Genomic DNA, 17,062 nt, shown 5'->3' on the forward strand with positions numbered 1-17,062 from the left:
ATGGGGTAAAACAGCATGGTGAAATTTACTTTGACTTTTTTTGGGAGAATGGATATTTTCGGTGATTGGCTGTTTCCATGTAACTATCTAATAACCTCTTTAAAAATACTTTGAGCAATAGGATAAAAATAAACATAAAAAAATCACTTTTTTCTGTTGTTGGGTGGGGTAATCACTTGTAAGGTCTACACAAGTCCTTCTGTGTACTCTCTGGATCGAGTAGTTGCCGGATTTCGAACACGAAGTCAGATGCTGCTGGGTCATATAGAAGAACAAGATGAAGTCCTCCACTGCCAATTTTCTGATGACAGTGATGATGAAGAATCAGAAGGCCAAGAGAAATCTGAAATTAGGTATGTTAAATATAGACTGATTTCATAAGCATAATATATGGTGCAATAAATATAGATAGATATAGGGGTTTTATTCATTAACATGTATCTTTACCATTTAATATAAGTTTTGCCTAAAGCACTGTCTACTGTGTCTAATGTGTTATGAAACCAGCATTTGAACACAAGTCATCAATCTTAAAATTGAAAATATTTTTGCATTTAGGGCTTTTATAGCTGTTGGATTTTAATTTTCAGAGAGAATGTGTTTGGATTTCCTGATTTTGCTGCCACAGTGGCAACAAACATGAATTTTCCCCTGAGTTCAGCCTGAGGGAGATATCCTTTTATTTTGAGGAATATTAGAAAAATCTGTTTATGTAATTAATAATTTTTTAACATTGTGGTCAGTTGTGGGGAAACTAATTTGAGGGCATATTAGAAAACACTAACAGACAAGTTACCTTTGATCCTGATTTTTTTGTTTTTAGTTGTAGAAGTCGCTCGTGGATTCAGAAGCGAAGTTCTGTTTGTTCTCTTGTTGAATTGAATGATATTCAGGATCAAACACAAAAGTCAAGTTTGGGGAATGAAGGTACACAGACTTTCTCATGTAATTTAGATCTAATGTTTATGACACTTCTCTTTTTCTTTAGTCAATAATTTAATTCTCAAAGATGGGAACTTGAGAGGAAAACTTCCTTTTTGTTCTCTGTTCTCCCTCCAAGTTTTCACTTGCTACTCCTTAATTTAAAAAAAAAAAAAAAAATGTCCCCAGTTAATTCTGGCTAGAGTTATAGGATAAATGTCTCAGAATGGGGATTTTTGTACCCAAACTTGAGTTGATATTCACATTGTTCATTGATGACAGTAAAATACATTAAAATTTTTTTTAAATAATTTATTTAGGGTTATTTATTTATTTTGAGAAAGAGTGTGTGTGAGCAGGGGAGGGGCAGAGAGAGGGAGAGAGAGAATCTCAAGGAGGTTCTGCATTGTCAGCACAGTGCCCGATTCAGGGCTTGAACTCAAGGACCACAAGATCATGACCTGAGCTGAAGTCGGACACTTATCTGACTGAGCCACCCAGGTGCCCCTAAAATACATTTTAAATAATGTACCAGGTATCTGCTGCTTCCCTGGCACACCTGCCTTCCAGTAGTGATGTATGTGACTTTAGAGCCAACTTAGTCTGCTGAGTGCTCATAATGTTGTACTACACAGCTGATGAGAATTTGTATGCATCAAATAAGCATAAAAAATGTTTGTGTTGCCAAAACTATGTTGTAGTAGGAGATTTTTAACTCATTTCTCTTGGCCTGTGAGTGGTCAGACACACACACAGAAAAGAGCACAGCAAATATAAATAACACAATAGATATGTCCACTATGAAAATAGAGAGCATTTTATCTTTTAAAGAGCCTATGCCTGTTCTATTAACAAAGCATTGACTTTATGTCACAAATAAAACTGAAATAAATTTAAAAATGTATAAATAGGGGCGCTTGGGTGGCTCAGTCGGTTGAGCGTCCGACTTCGGCTCAGGTCATGATCTCACGGTCCGTGAGTTCGAGCCCCGCATCGGGCTCTGTGCTGACCGCTCAGAGCCTGGAGCCTGTTTCAGATTCTGTGTCTCCCTCTCTCTCTGACCCTCCCCCGTTCATGCTCTGTCTGTCTCTGTCTCAAAAATAAATAAACGTTAAAAAAAAATGTATAAATAGTATAGAGAAGTGCTACTCAAGTAGCCATCCTTGAGCTGTTTGTTACTGGTCTACAGCCAGGTAAGAAACTCACGCCGGAATGTAAATCAGTGCACTAGCTTCTTCACTGAGGGAGTCTTGCTGTGGGGGAGAAAAGTCCGCTGAATTAAAACAGTGACATAGTTGACTTACGTTCCAGTAACCAACAGTGCTGGACTACACTTTGGGTAGCGTGGTGCAGACAGACCACATTCTCTGATGACCATTAAAGTAGAAGTTAGTGGGAAAAAATTTCAACTCTCTGCCCACCTGGATGTTTTATACCTTTCTTAAATAACTCAGGTTAAAGGAAAACTCAAATCACATACCTAAGGACAATGATGACCTATGTATCCGAACCTACAGGATGTGACTAAAACTTGCTGTCAGCTAGAAAATGAAAGTCCCAATTGCCATGTATTTTTTCCTTTCTTTCTTTCCCTTTATGTTTGTCTCTTCCTCTGCTACCTCTAGACTGCTTCTTTCTGCTTTTATTTAACTCCACTTCTGGGGAAAATTCTATGGGCAGGAAGTTTTATTTCTCAGTTTTGCTTCTTTTTCTTTAAAGATTTAAAGATTGAATGTCTCCAGGAAAGTCAAGAGTTGAATTTGCAAAAATTAAGGAATTCAGAACTCATACTTACTGAAGCCAAACAGAAAATGAGAGAACTTACAATTAACATCAAGATGAAGGAAGATCTAATTAAAGAATTAATAAAAACAGGTAATGTCCTGTGAACCAGCTTATATAAGAAAGGCGTCTAAAATTGCTTTTTTTTTTTTTTTAAATTTTTAACGTTTATTTATTTTTGAGACAGAGACAGAGCATGAACGGGGGAGGGTCAGAGAGAGAGGAAGACACAGAATCTGAAGCAGGCTCCAGGCTCTGAGCTGTCAGCACATAGCCCAACGCGGGGCTCGAACTCACGGACCGCGAGATCATGACCTGAGCCGAAGTCGGATGCTTAGCCGACTGAGCCACCCAGGCGCCCCTAAAATTGCTTCTGATGTTGCAACATTTACTTTAGTTTTTGACACTGAGGACTATCCACTGTAGCTTAGAATTTGGTATAACAAGGTGTGTTTCATAGCCAGTAGGTGGAGGTTAGTTACCAGAAGAACGTGGTTACATTGGGATTTCATCTGCGAATTGAGAGAATTCTGTGGACTTTGTATCGTGTTGCAAGTCTATGGGCATTTAATGTTTTTTGCCACTTTTTAAGAAACATTATACTAGGTACCTGGGAATATGTCTAAGATGTTTTCTAACCCACTTTAATACTTATTTTAAATTATTAGTCCTCATTCTCTTGGATAGTTCATTTTTAACGTTATTTATAAACTTTATATTAAAAAAATTTTTTTTAACTTTTATTTCTGAGAGACAGAGGCAAAACACGAGCAGGGGAGGGGTGGAGAGAGCGAGGTACAGAATCTGAAGCAGGCTCCAAGCTCTGAGCTTTCCGCACAGAGCCCGACATGGGGCCCACAAACCATGAGATAGATCATGACCTGAGCCAAAGTCGGACGCTTAACCAACTGAGCCACCCAGGTACCCCTAAACTTTATATTTTAAATGTAGATAATTTTTATTTCTCTCAAGATGTAAGGATGTATTCTTGAGAGCTATTCTCTCAGTGAGCCAAGCTTTTAGCTCTTCCCCTTAGTCTCAGATTCTGCCTGGTTGGGCATATGTCCCACATCCTCCCCTCACCCTTAGCTACGTTATCAGGCTTGCCTCGGAAAGCACATCTCAGGCTTCCCCCCCCCCCCCCCCCAATAGACTCAAAGTGTGAGCTTTGACTGCTTTGGAATTCAGTAAGGAATTGAAGGGATAAGAGTTTTTTCTCAGTTCCAATGAACATTGGTCCCATTTAAAGGAACTGAAGGAAATATCATCTTCCTTTTCCTTAAGCCAAGGCGGTAATTACCCTCAGATTACATGAATTATGGTGGCTCCTAAGGCAACTTGCCTTCCCACTTCCCTCCTCTTTCTGATGAGCTTGTTTTCTGTCTGGCTGGCGTCTCTCATCCTCCACTCCATAACTGCTGTGCCAAAGTGTTTTCCTTCCTCAGTCCTAGTGACGAATGTGCTATATACCGTTCCAGGCCTAGGTGTCCCAGATGGGTTGTTTGTTTTTTTATTTTTTATTTTGTTTAATGTTTATTTATTTTCAAGAGAGAGAGAGAGCGAGTGAGCAGGGGAGGGGCAGAGAGAGAGGGAGACACAGAATCCAAAACAGGATCCAGGCTCTGAGCTGTCAGCACAGAGCCCGACGCGGGGCTTGAACTCAGGAACAGCAAGATGATGACCTGAGCCGAAATCTGACGCTTAATCGACTGAGCCACCCAGACGGGGTCCCCGATGTTTAATTGAACTTGACTATGTTCCTTCCTCATAGGCAGGATCGATGCCAGTACATCTCTCATAGGAATGTCTAGGAACTGATTTAGGAGTTAAAATTTTTTTTTTCATGTTTGTTTATTTTTGAGAGAGAGAGAAAGAGAGAGCATGAGCAGGAGAGAGAGAGAGAGACACAGAATCTGAAGCAGGCTGCAGACTCTGAGCTATCAGCACAGAGCCCCACGCGGGGCTCAAACTCACAAACCATGAGATCCTGACCTGAGCCGAAGTCAGACACTCAACCCACTGAGCCTCCCAGGCGCCCCTGATTTAGGGGTTTAAATAGCTTCTCCATCAGGGTACTGCCTGTGAAAGTTAAGGATATGTACCTTCTGGAATAAATGATTTTTAGATAGGTCACACCATCATGAGATCTCTCACTAAACGAGCACGCTCTCGTAGCCCAGTATGTTCATCCTGGTTGCCTCAAAATAGAGGCTACATGAAGGTACACAGAGAAGGTCCTCTTCTTACTTATGAGAACCAAGGGCAGTTTGGAGCTGTCCTTAGGGATGGTGACGAGAAAAAGGGTCAACGTGTGCTTGCTTTTCAAATCCTCCTCACCGAAGACTTCCCCCCAGTAGTAACTATTTCAGCCAACAATAAGTGACAACTATACTGTATTTCATCAATTCTAATCACATTCTTTCACATTTGAATGTCTCTAAAATCAGGATGCACCGTTACCATCAGTGGCATCCTGGCATTTTACCATGTAACTGGTGTAATGGGCACTGTACCTTTTTTCTCGGTGACTCATAAAATATTGGTGTGTTGAGCAATATATGGGGTCTTTAATTAAAATGTAGTCATATGCATTTTAATGTTAGTCAAATAATCAGAGTTATAGAGACAGAAGAAAACTCATAGTGCATTTAGTTCAGTAACTCCTTTTTACTAATAAAAATTAGAGATTTTCAGTGTAGCAGAACAAACTGGCCCTGATAATTATTCATCCCATGAGCTTTGGACTGAGTTTTCCATTGCCATGGGTTTGCTAGTCTAGTTCAAGGATAAGTTGACTACTCAGAACAGATTAAAACCAAATTTTTAGGGCCTAGTAGCTTAGAATGAAGAGAGATACAGAAAGATCTATATTCTTTTTCCTCTCTGTTCCAAGTATAAGAAAAGCATTGAAAAAGAACTCATCTTTAACAAGTTTAGTTGAGTGGAAAAGGAGGGGGCCAGCTCTAGAATGAAAGTTTCATAACAGACATAACAATCAAATGTATTGTGGGCCTTTTTGGATGGCGATTAAAATAAACCACTTGTAAAAGACATTTTGAGACAATTGTGGAAGTCTGAATAGATTCAGGTAGGGATTAATATTGTTAGGTGTGAAAGAAGTTTTGGCTATGTCCGTGTTTGATATAGATGCATTGAAGTATGTATAGGTAAGATGACATTTTTTTTTTTTACTGTTTACTTTTGAGAGAGGCAGAGCATGTGTGGGGGAGGGGCAGAGAGAGAGGGAGACACAGAATCTGAAGCAGACTCCAGGCCCTGAGCTGTCAGCATAGAACCCAATGTGTGGGGCTCAAACCCACGAACCATGAGATCATGACCTGAGCCACCGAGGCGCCCCTGGCTTTTTTTTAGAGAGAGAGCATGTGTATGAGTGGAAGAGGGGCAGTGAGAGAGGACAGAGGATCCAAAGTGGGCACAGTGCTGATAGCAGCGAGCCCAATGTGGAGCTTGAACTCATGAACCATGAGATCATGACTTGAGCCGAGGCTGGACGTTTAACTGACTGAGCCACCTAGGCGCCCCTGCTTTATAATTCTTAAGCAAATAAAAACAGAAGAAAGACATAGATAAAGCAACTATGGCAAAATCTTAATAACTCTTGAATCTCAGTGATGGGGGGTTCATCATTCATCATATTAGTTTTCTACTTTTGATATGTTGGGAATTTCTCATACTAGGAAAAAAAAGATTTAAAGGTAGCAAGAAACCAAAGTGTAGTTAGCAAAAAGCCAGAGTCACCCCAAATATTTTCTTACCTGGAGTTTGATGCCCGCAAAGCTACACTGCAAATTCAGAAAATCAGAAATGTCACACACACACAAAGATGAACCTGTGACGGAATGGCACCAGACAGGAACAGCCATTGAGCAACTAATTATTAAGAGGCCAGGTGGCAAGTTGTGTTTGATGGAGATGGGTGGGGACAGCTTGATACGTAATGCTCTGCCTTAAATAGATATACTGCCCAGCAGGATTTTGAAGAATAGAGCATTTTAAAGATTTTGCTATTTTACTTGGCTGTTTCTTTTTTTTTTTAACATGCTTTCTAATTGTTATCACTGTGGTGAAGGTAACCATGCCAAGTCTGTAAGCAAACAGTATTCTCTGAAAGTAACAAAACTTGAGCACGAAGCAGAACAGGCAAAAGTGGAATTAACTGAAACAGAGAAGCAGCTGCAGGAACTAGAAAACAAAGATCTTTCTGATATCGCCCTGAAGGTAAAATTACAGAAGGAGTTCCGCAAAAAGATGGACGCCGCAAAGCTAAGAGTCCAGGTAATTTAAAAAACGTGATTGAGCAAACTTCCTTAGGGGTTTACTGCTTGTGTACCTGGTTAGGAAAGAAGTAGGATTCAATTTTTCCTAGCAGGAGGAACTGGATGGCAGCTTTTCTTTTCCGGTATGCTGGCAGATTTGCCTGCTTTCTATCTGGGTACTACACCCTTTGTTTGAAAAGTGTATTATTTTAAACTTTTTGTCAAAAACCATGGTAAGAAATAAAGATAACCACAGAAGTTGTGTTCTTTTCTGAAGGACAAAAGATTGATGATTAAGGAATATATATAAAACATCTGGGATGTATATGGCATTTTGTAGACATGCCACAAATGCTAATTATTTCAGATAGTTTTCTGAAACCATAACCGATTGCTTTACGAAAGGTTAGTAATTGACTCCTACATCTCATCCTTGATTTCCTAATGCCGGATTTAGCTATTGCCTCAGAAGTGGCTACCGTTAAAAGTTGTATTCTATGAGAAATATTCCATTACAGAAAGATTTTGTGTATAATGAAGCCGTCTTCAGATGCTTTTGGGATGACCAGAGTGCTTTGTTAGTGTGATTATAATGAATCTGCTAGAATGTTGTCTCCATTTTTTTTCATTCATAATCTATTTACTTTAATGTTTCCACTGTAGGTAGAATGGAATTGTCATTCACCTATTCAGAGCATTATTTATTTATTTTTGAAACTGTGCCACAATTGTTCTCTCAACAAGGGCCGTGTTCATTGCATATGAACAGACCAAAAACCAAATCCCTCCTCCTAGGGTTTTATGGTTTTTAAAAAAATTTTTGGTTTTGTTTTGAGAGAGAGAGCGTGAGCGGGGGAGAGGGGCAGAGGGAGAGAGAAAGAGAGAATTTTAGGCAGGCTCCGCACTTAGTGCAGAGCCTGACACAGGGGCTTGGTCCTATGACTCTGGGATGATGACCTGAGCTGAAATCAAGAATCTGCCACTCAACTGACTGAGCCCCCTAGGAACCCCCCTTCTAGGGTTTTTAATGCCACCTCCAACATCTGGCCATCCCCACTAAAATGTTTAGCTAAGTAGCCTCTCAACACAAAGTTAAAATAGTATGACTTAACGTGTGAACTACTTAGAGGAGGGCTACTTTCCTTCACCGTACTTGTTTTCAGAATACATATTTCCATTTAGCAGTTCACCTCAGAGAGTCTTGGGATCTGTTCTTTTTCACTTCTTGACCCTTAAAATTAAGGCTGCGATGTCTAACAAAATACTCCTTTTAACAAAATATTAGTAGAACAAAACAGTTAAGATTTTTCCTTTGTGTTTATTATGAAATTTTACTTATAATTTCATAGTTTTATATCCAAGCTTCAGTTCTGACTGTAATTCTTATACTCAATAATAGCCAGAATGATTGGTTTCAAAAGGAGTAGTTTATCATATACATGTATGGTTTAAACCTTGTTTGTGGATTTAGCAAAGATTATATGTTCAGTTTCACACAGCTAAATTGATTGAATTAAAAGATTAAGTGAAAGGTTAGAGAGTGCAAGTAGGGGAGAAGAGAAGGGAAGGGGTGGGGGGGAGAGAGAGAGAGAGAGAGAGAGAGAGACAGAATCCCAAGCAGGCTCTGCATTGTCAGCACAGAGCCTGATTCAGGGCTCAATTCCACAAACCATGAGATCATGACCTGAGCCGAAATCAAGAGCACTTAACCGACTGAGCCACTCAGATGCCTCTAAGTGAAAGGCTATTAATAGGGTTTGCGAATTATCATGTTTTTTGTTTTCCGTGTTTCTTGTTGCATATTCTTTTCTGCTAAGAGGACTGATAAGGAAAGGAAAGAAGACACAGAACACAGTTAAGCTCAAAAGAAATATCCCATATAGCCGAGGACTGAAACGGGATTCCCATGTAGTTTTAGAAATGTCTGGGCTTTTGACCTATTCATGTACACCCAGTGGGGATGGGGACGATAAAGATGATGAGGATGGTGGTGGGGATGGGAGGAGGATGATAGTTACCAGCTTCTAAGTGTCTACATACCAGATGTTTCACAAGTATTATTTAATCATTATTTAACCCTTTAGAATGAATATTTTTACCCTGTTTTACAAATGAGGAAACTAAGTTGTAAAAAGGTAGAATAGCTCAAGAATCTCATAGTGGAGGTGACAGTAACAGTTTTCAGTATGCTAATATCTCATGCCATTTTTATTTAATTAATTATTATTAGTTTTAATGTTTATTTATTTTGAGAGAGAGAAAGAGCACAGGCAGGGGAGGAGCAGAGCGAGAGGGAAAGAGAGAATCCCAAGCAGGCTCCATGCTGTCAGAGTAGAGCCCAATGTGGGGCTCGATCTCACGAACCGTGAGACCATGACCTGAACCAAAATCAAAACTCAGATGCTTAACCAACGGCCACCCAAGCACCCCTCATACCATTTTTAAATGTTGAAATACTAGTGTTTTTATTAGTATTATAAAGTTATTTCAGTTTTTAAAACTTAAATTGTTTTAATTTAAAAAATCTAAAATCTTTTTTTTTTTTTAATTTTTATTTATTTATTTTGAGAGAAAGAGAGGGGCAGAGAGAGAGTGAGAGAGAGAATCCCTATGCTGTCAGCACAGAGCCCGACACAGGGCTTGGTGTCATAAACCGTGAGATCATGACCTGAGCTGAAATCAAGAGTCGTATGCTTCACTGACTGAGCCACCCGGGTGCCCCTAAAATCTGTATTCTTATGTCAAGATATATACAGAGACCTATATGATGCATTAATTCTTTAATACTAATAGCATTAAAGGTGCACTTTTGAGCATGTGTGGAATAAATACAAAAGATGACGGCAACCTATCTTACTTTTAAATAAGATTATCAGTACCTATACCTTCAGTATTATGTGGAAAGACACCAAACTGCTAATATTATCATTTTTGCTGCAGTATTGCAATTACTATCAAAAGTAAGTTTAGGGATAGGAAACTACAGAGTCCTGTGGTCTCCAAGCTGGTGGTACTCACAGTAGTTTGTCTGCAGATTGTTTTTGGTCTCTGACGAGATAAAGGCAAATGGGAGCATAGCTCCCTTCATCAAAGAAGCCTTAACGTATGGGGCGCCTGGGTGGCTCCATCGGTTAAGCATCCGACTTCGGCTCAGGTCATGATCTCACAGCCCGTGAGTTTGGGCCCACGTCAGGCTCCGTGCTGACAGCTCGGAGCCTGGAGCCTGCTTTGAATTCTGTGTCTCCCTCTTTCTCTGCTCTTTTCTTACTCTCTCTCTCTCTCTCTCTCAAAAATAAATAAACATTAAAAAAATTTTTTTAATAATAAATGTTATGTATTTGGGGAAAAAAAAGGCTTGACGTAAACAGCGTCAGCTGAATCCGATAGCATGCTTAGCGGTGCAGGCTAACAACGAGACTGGGACTAGTACTGGTTCACAGACTACAGTTTTCGTAGCGCTGTAAGTTACAGTGCCTCTGTGAATACCTAGTTGAGTTTAAACAAAATATGTTTTTGCCGACAACTTACTGCCAAAATAAAGGGAACAATTAATTGTAGTTTGCATAATTTACAAATGACCTCACTTTAACTTTTTTATGTAACATAACACGTACTTAGTGCAATGCTAAGACACATAATACACGTTTAATATGTTTGCTCAGGAGTAAATTGGAACACTGATATTTTATATTAGTATAAACTCAGTAAATGTTCAACATTTTTTATGCTATTCAATTATATTTGAGCTAGATGAGGAGAAGCTTTATTTCAAATAATTAAACTGGTAATTATAACAGTTGGTCACTGTCAGGGAAAACGGTATCTGTACTGATCATCTTAACTCCAGGATTAATTATTTAGGCTATAGCTGGTTATAAAAGAAGAGCACAGTGGACTACTTTGCAATCACATAAAGAGAACAGATCTCTGTGAGATGATCTCTAAGATAAGTGGAAAAAAAGGAGGGTGAAAATCAGTCTGTTTAGAATATATCTGAATTCATTTGCATGCATATAAATTATTTCTGAAAGAATATTTAAGAAATTGGTAACTTTGTGTCGGAAGCAGGACAGTAGATTTCGGGTCAGAGATAAGTCTTTAAATATATAGTTCAGTTTTATATTCTTTTAATTTTTATCATTTTTAAACTAAAACACACAGTAAAAAAGCAGAGACATCAAATTTGTTCTGTTTGGCTGTCTGTATCAGGGAGTCTCATCATTCTCTGTATCTGGTGAAAATTATGATGGTGGCCCAATTGTAAAAGTAGACATGTAGAAAACAATTATGAACCTATCAAAAGTAACGAAAATCTAGGCAAATGCCTACCTTCGCCATAGAATGAAAAGTTTAAGTTTACTTGAGGTCTGTGGGAGATTCAGCTTTTCATTTTGAAATATTCCATATGCTCACAGGTCTTACAGAAGAAGCAACAAAATAGTAAGAAATTGGCATCATTGTCAATCCAAAATGAGAAACGTGCTAATGAAGTAGAGCAGAATGTAGATCACATGAAATATCAAAAGGTACAGCTGCAAAAGAGACTTCGAGAAGAAAATGAAAAAAGGAAGCAACTGGATGCAGAAATTCAGCGGGATCAACAAAAAATCAAAGTAATATTGTCATACTTTCCTGCAAGCATAAGTATGAAATGTTAAATGGCTCAGGGCTGATGAAGCCACTTGGCTTCTGAGGTATCTGACCTTGCCCTTTCCTTGGCTGCTGTCCTCATTCACTTAATGCTTGGTTCATTTACATAGTAAAACCTTTTTATTGAATTCTGAGTACTGTCTTGAAGGCTTTCACTTCATAGAAGAAGGTAGGTACAGTGATAACAGTTTCTCTGACTAGGACCTTTACTTTACTTGAGGCTGCCAAAAACATAAAGCTGACTTTCTAAAAAAATACCTGACATTTGATAGGATTTCCCATTTCCAAAGTGCTTTCACCTCCATGTGACATCATGGGAAAAAGCACAAGGTAAAATAGTACCATTTCATTCATAATGAACAGAAGAGTGATCAGACCTGTATGCCCAGCAGTTCTATAGAATGGATTGGGCTGTGGAGGAACTAATGGTGTCAGCCTGGGCTCTGGGGCCAGGCCAGCATGGGTTCAAATCCCAGCCTTCTCGGTTCCTGGCTGGATTATTTATTGAGAAAATCACTTACCCTCTCTGAGTCTGTTTATACTTATCAAAAATGGCCTCAATCATACTTACCTCACAGGACTTTTTTGAAAAAGAGGAGGAGGATCATGATCATAGCAACAGCAATAACAAATACTCATCTAGCATTAAGTACCGGGCTCTTTTCTATTGAAATGTTAAGCTGAACCCAAGACTTGGAACATAATTTAAGCCAAGTTACTGATTCTTTTTTTTTAACAGCTGTACTGAGATATACTTCACATACCATACAATTCTCCCATGTAAAATAAACAATTCAGTGGGTTTGGGTATATTACATTATTAATTTTTATAAGGTTTGGCAAAATAGACATGAAATTTATTATTTTAATCAAGTTAAGTGTACAGTTAGTTCCATGACACTGATTACATTCATAATGTTGTATAACTGAGACCACTAGCTGTTTTCAAAACTTTTCTCCTCTTTCCCCCAGTGCCCTGGTAACCTCTCATCTGCTTCTGTTTCTCTAAATTTGCCTGTTCTAGCTATTTCATAAAAATGGAATCATACAAGATTTAGCCTGTGTCTAGCTTATTTCACTTTTCATAATGTTTTCAAGGTTCATCCGTGTTGTAGCATGTATCAGAACTTCATTATTTTTTGTGGCCAAGTAGTATTCTGTTTTGTGGACGTACCACATTTTGTCCCTCCGTTCATCTGTTGGTAGACACTTGAGTTGCTTCCACCTGTTGGCTACTGTGAATCATACTGTGGTAAAAATCGACCTGTAAGTTAACTGTTTAAGTTCGAGGAGTGGAATTGCTGGGTCATATGATAATTCCATGTTTCATTTTTTCAGGAACCACCATTCTCAATAGTGACAACACCATTTTCCATTTCCACCAGCAATGTGTGAGGGTTTTAATTTCTCTGTATCTTTGCCACCATGTGTTATTTTCTGTTTCTTTTTTATTATAGTTATCCAAGTGTGAGTGAAGTGGTATCTCATTGTAGTTTTGATTTGCATTTCCCTAATGACTAATGATATTGAGCATCTTTTCATGTTCTTATTGGCCATTTGTATAACTTGTGTGGAGAAATGTCTATTCAAGTTCTTTGTCTACTTTAAAAAAAGTTTTTTTTAATGTTTACTTATTTTTTGAGAATGACAGAGTGTGAGCAGGGGAGGGGCAGAGAGAGGGGGAAACACAGAATCCGAAGCAGGCTTCAGGCTCTGAGCTGTCAGCACAGAGCCCGATGCGGGCCCGACGCAGGGCTTGAACTCACAGACCGTGAGATCATGACCTGAGCTGAAGTCGGCCGTGCAGCCGACTGAGCCATTCAAACGCCCCATTCTTTGTCTACTTTTTATTTTATTTTATTTTATTTTTAAATTTTTTTAACGTTTATTTATTTTTGAGACAGAGAGAGACACAGCATGAATGGGGGAGGGGCAGAGAGAGAGGGAGACACAGAATCGGAAGCAGGCTCCAGGCTCTGAGCCATCAGCCCAGAGCCCGACGCGGGGCTCGAACTCGCGGACCGCGAGATCGTGACCTGAGCTGAAGTCGGACGCTTAACCGACTGAGCCACCCAGGCGCCCCTTTGTCTACTTTTTAAATGGATTATCTTTTTATTTTTAACTTGTAGGAGTTTGTTTATGTACTCTGGACATTAAACTCTCTCACATACATGACTTTTATAAATTTTTCCCACTCTGTAGGTTGTCTTTAAACTTTTTTTTTTTTAAACAGCAGGTGAATACCTGTCTGCAAGATTTGCAAGATAAAAAAAATTTTTTTTGTTTATTTATTTTTGAGAGGGAGACAGAGCGTGAGTTGGGGAGGAGCAGAGAGAGAGAGGGAGACACAGAATCTGAAGCAGGCTCCAGGCTCTGAGCTCTAAGCACAGAGCCCGATGTGGGGCTCAAACTCATGAACTATGAGATTATGACCTGAGCTGAAGTCAGACTGAATGAGCCACCCAGGTTCCCCTAGACTTTCTTGAAAATAGTTTTTGAGGGGTGCCTGGGTGGCTCAGTCGGTTGAGTGTCCGACTTCGGCTCAGGTCATGACCTCGCGGTCCGTGACTTGAGGGGACGTGCGCCCCACGTCAGGCCCTGTGCTGACAGCTCAGAGCCTGGAGCCTGCGTCGGATTCTGTCTCCCTCTCTCTCTGCCCCTCCCCTGCTCATGCTCTGTCTCTCTCACTCTCAAAAATGAATAAATGTTAAAAAAAAAGAAAATAGTTTTTGATGCAGCAGAATTTTAAATTTTTTATGAAGTCCATTTTATGTTTTCTTTTGTTGCTTGTGCTTTTGGTATCCTTTAAAGATTCTGTTGCCAGATCTAAAGTCACAAAGATTTACCCCCTTTGTTTTCTTCTAAGAGTTTTATGGTTTTAGTTTTTATACTTAAGTCATTGATTGATTTTGAGTTAATTTTTGTACATAGTGCGAGGTAGAGGTCCAACTTCATTCTTTTGCATGTGGAAATTGAGTTGTGCCACCATCATCTGTTGAAGAGACTATTTTTTCCCCATTGAATGGACTTGGTACCCTTGTCAAAGATCAATCGACTGTATTATGGATATATTTCTTAGCTCAGTTCTGTTCCATTTGTGTATATGTCTGTTCTTATGCTAGTACCATACTATTTTTACTACTGTAGCTTTGTAGTAAGTTTTGAAATTGGAAAGAAATCCTTCAGCTTTGTTGTCCTTTTTGAAGATTGTTTTGGTTATTTCAGGCCCCTTGCAATTCTATATGAATTAAAGGATCACCCTTTCCATTTCTGCAAAAAAGGCCATTGGAATTTTAATATGGATCAGGCTGAATCTGTAGAGTCCTTAGGGAATACTGACACCACATGACAATATTAAGGCTTCCTATTCATGAGCATGGGGTGTCTTTTATTTAGGTCTTCTTTAATTTCTAATTTTTAAAAATGTTTTATTTACTTTTAAGACAGAGACAGAGCATGAGTGGGGATGGGGCAGAGAGAGAGTGAGACACAGAATCTGAAGCAGGATCCAGGCTCTGAGCTGTGAGCACAGAGCCCGACACGGGGCTTGAACTCAGGAACTGTGAGATCATGACCTGAGCTGAAGTTGGATTCTTAACCAACTGAGCCCCGCTTCTTTAATTCCTATCAGCAGTCCTTTCTGATTTTCGTTATACAAGTCTTTTACCTCCTTGCTTAAATTTATTTCCAGATATTTTATTCTTTTAGATATTGTAAATGGAATTACTTTCTTAATTTCTTTGAAGTACTCAGGCTTAATAATTGTTATAGCAGTAGTTAACATTTATCTTCAGTTAATACTATTCTAAGCAGTATGTGCTTTATCTCGTTTCTTTTTTTCTTCAATCTTTTCAACTTTTTCTTTTCTCCTGGATTCTTTCTTTTTTTTTTAACGTTTATTTATTTTTGAGACAGAGAGAGACAGAGCATAAACAGGGAGAGGGTCAGAGAGAGAAGGAGACACAGAATCTGAAATAGGCTCCAGGCACTGAACCATTAGCACAGAGCCTGACGCGGGGCTCGAACTCACGGATGGCGAGATCATGACCTGAGCTGAAGTCAGATGCTTAACTGACTGAGCCACCCAGTCGCCCCTCCTGGATTCTTTCTTTAAACATCTTTGGGGCGCCTGGGTGGCTCAGTCGGTTAAGTGTCCGACTTCGTCTCAGGTCATGATCTCACGGTCCGTGAGTTTGAGCCCCATGTCGGGCTCTGTGCTGACAGCTCAGAGCCTGGAGCCTGCTTCAGATTCTGTGTCTCCCTCTCTCTGACCCTCCCCCATTCATTCTCTGTCTCTCTCTGTCTCAAAAATAAAAATAAACATAAAAAAAAACTAAACATCTTAGATTTTTCTTTTTTTATTTTTAATTTTATTATTTTAATGTACATCCAAATTAGTGAGCATATAGTGCAACAATGATTTCAGGAGTAGATTCCTTAATGCCCCTTACCCATTTAGCACGTTCCCCCTTCCACAACCCCTCCAGTAACCCGCTGTTTGTTCTCCATATTTAAGAGTCTCTTATGTTTTGTCCCCCTCCTGTTTTTACATTATTTTTGCTTCCCTTCCCTTGTGTTCATCTGTTCTGTGTCTTAAAGTCCTCATATGAGTGAAGTCATATGATATTTGTCTTTCTCTGACTGACTAATTTCGCTTAGCATAATACCCTCTAGCTCCATCCACGTAGTTGCAAATGGCAAGATTTCATTCTTTTTTATTGCAGAGTAATACTCCATTGTATATATATACCACATCTTCTTTATCCATTCATCCATTGATGGACATTTGGGCTCTTTCCATACTTTGGCTATTGTTGATAGTGCTCCTATAAACATGGGGGTGCATGTGTCCCTTTGAAACAGCATACCTGTATCCCTTGGATAAATACCTAGTAGTGCAATTGCTGGGTCATAGGGTAGTTCTATTTTTAATTTTTTTGAGGAATCTCCATACTGTTTTCCAGAGTGGCTGCACCAGCTTGCATTCCCAGCAGCAATGCAAAAGAGATCCTCTTTCTCCGCATCCTTGCCAACATCTGTCTTTGCCTGAGTTGTTAATGTCAGCCATTCTGACAGGTGTGAGGTGGTATCTCATTGTAGTTTTGATTTGTATTTCCCTGATGATGAGTGATGTGGAGCATTTTTTCATGTGTCAGTTGGCCATCTGGACGTCTTCTTTGGAGAAGTGTCTATTCGTGTCTTTTCCCCATTTCTTCACTGGATTATTTTTTTTTTTTTGGGTGTTGAGTTTGCTAAGTTCTTTATAGATTTTAGGTACAACCTTTTATCTGATATGTCGTTTGCAAATATCTTCTCCCATTCTGTCGGTTGCCCTTTAGTTTTGTTGATTGTTTCCTTTGCTGTGCAGAGCTTTTTATTTTGATGAGGTCCCAGTAGTTCATTTTTGCTTTTGTTTCCCTTGCCTCCAGAGA

The 17,062-nt window shown here is 39.3% G+C and overlaps 1 protein-coding gene across 7 annotated transcripts in view; it reads left to right on the top strand.

Annotated features, from left to right (window-relative positions):
• KIF27 (kinesin family member 27) overlaps positions 1-17,062 on the top strand; it is a 98,118-nt gene that overhangs the window by 42,304 nt on the left and 38,752 nt on the right. For 6 of the 7 annotated variants that reach the window (XR_008291223.1, XM_053205199.1, XM_053205203.1 and 3 more), the window contains 5 exons: positions 184-353; positions 824-927; positions 2,641-2,796; positions 6,794-6,999; positions 11,396-11,593. Coding sequence is in view for 6 of the 7 variants with exons in the window: in XM_053205199.1 (XP_053061174.1) it covers positions 184-353; positions 824-927; positions 2,641-2,796; positions 6,794-6,999; positions 11,396-11,593 (834 nt within the window). In the remaining variant the exon portion in view is untranslated. The remainder of the gene's footprint in view (positions 1-183; positions 354-823; positions 928-2,640; positions 2,797-6,793; positions 7,000-11,395; positions 11,594-17,062) is intronic. The other variant, XM_053205202.1, reaches the window with a different exon arrangement.

Source organism: Acinonyx jubatus, chromosome D4 (assembly GCF_027475565.1).
Source record: "Acinonyx jubatus isolate Ajub_Pintada_27869175 chromosome D4, VMU_Ajub_asm_v1.0, whole genome shotgun sequence".
In the NCBI taxonomy this organism is placed as follows: Eukaryota; Metazoa; Chordata; class Mammalia; order Carnivora; family Felidae; genus Acinonyx; species Acinonyx jubatus.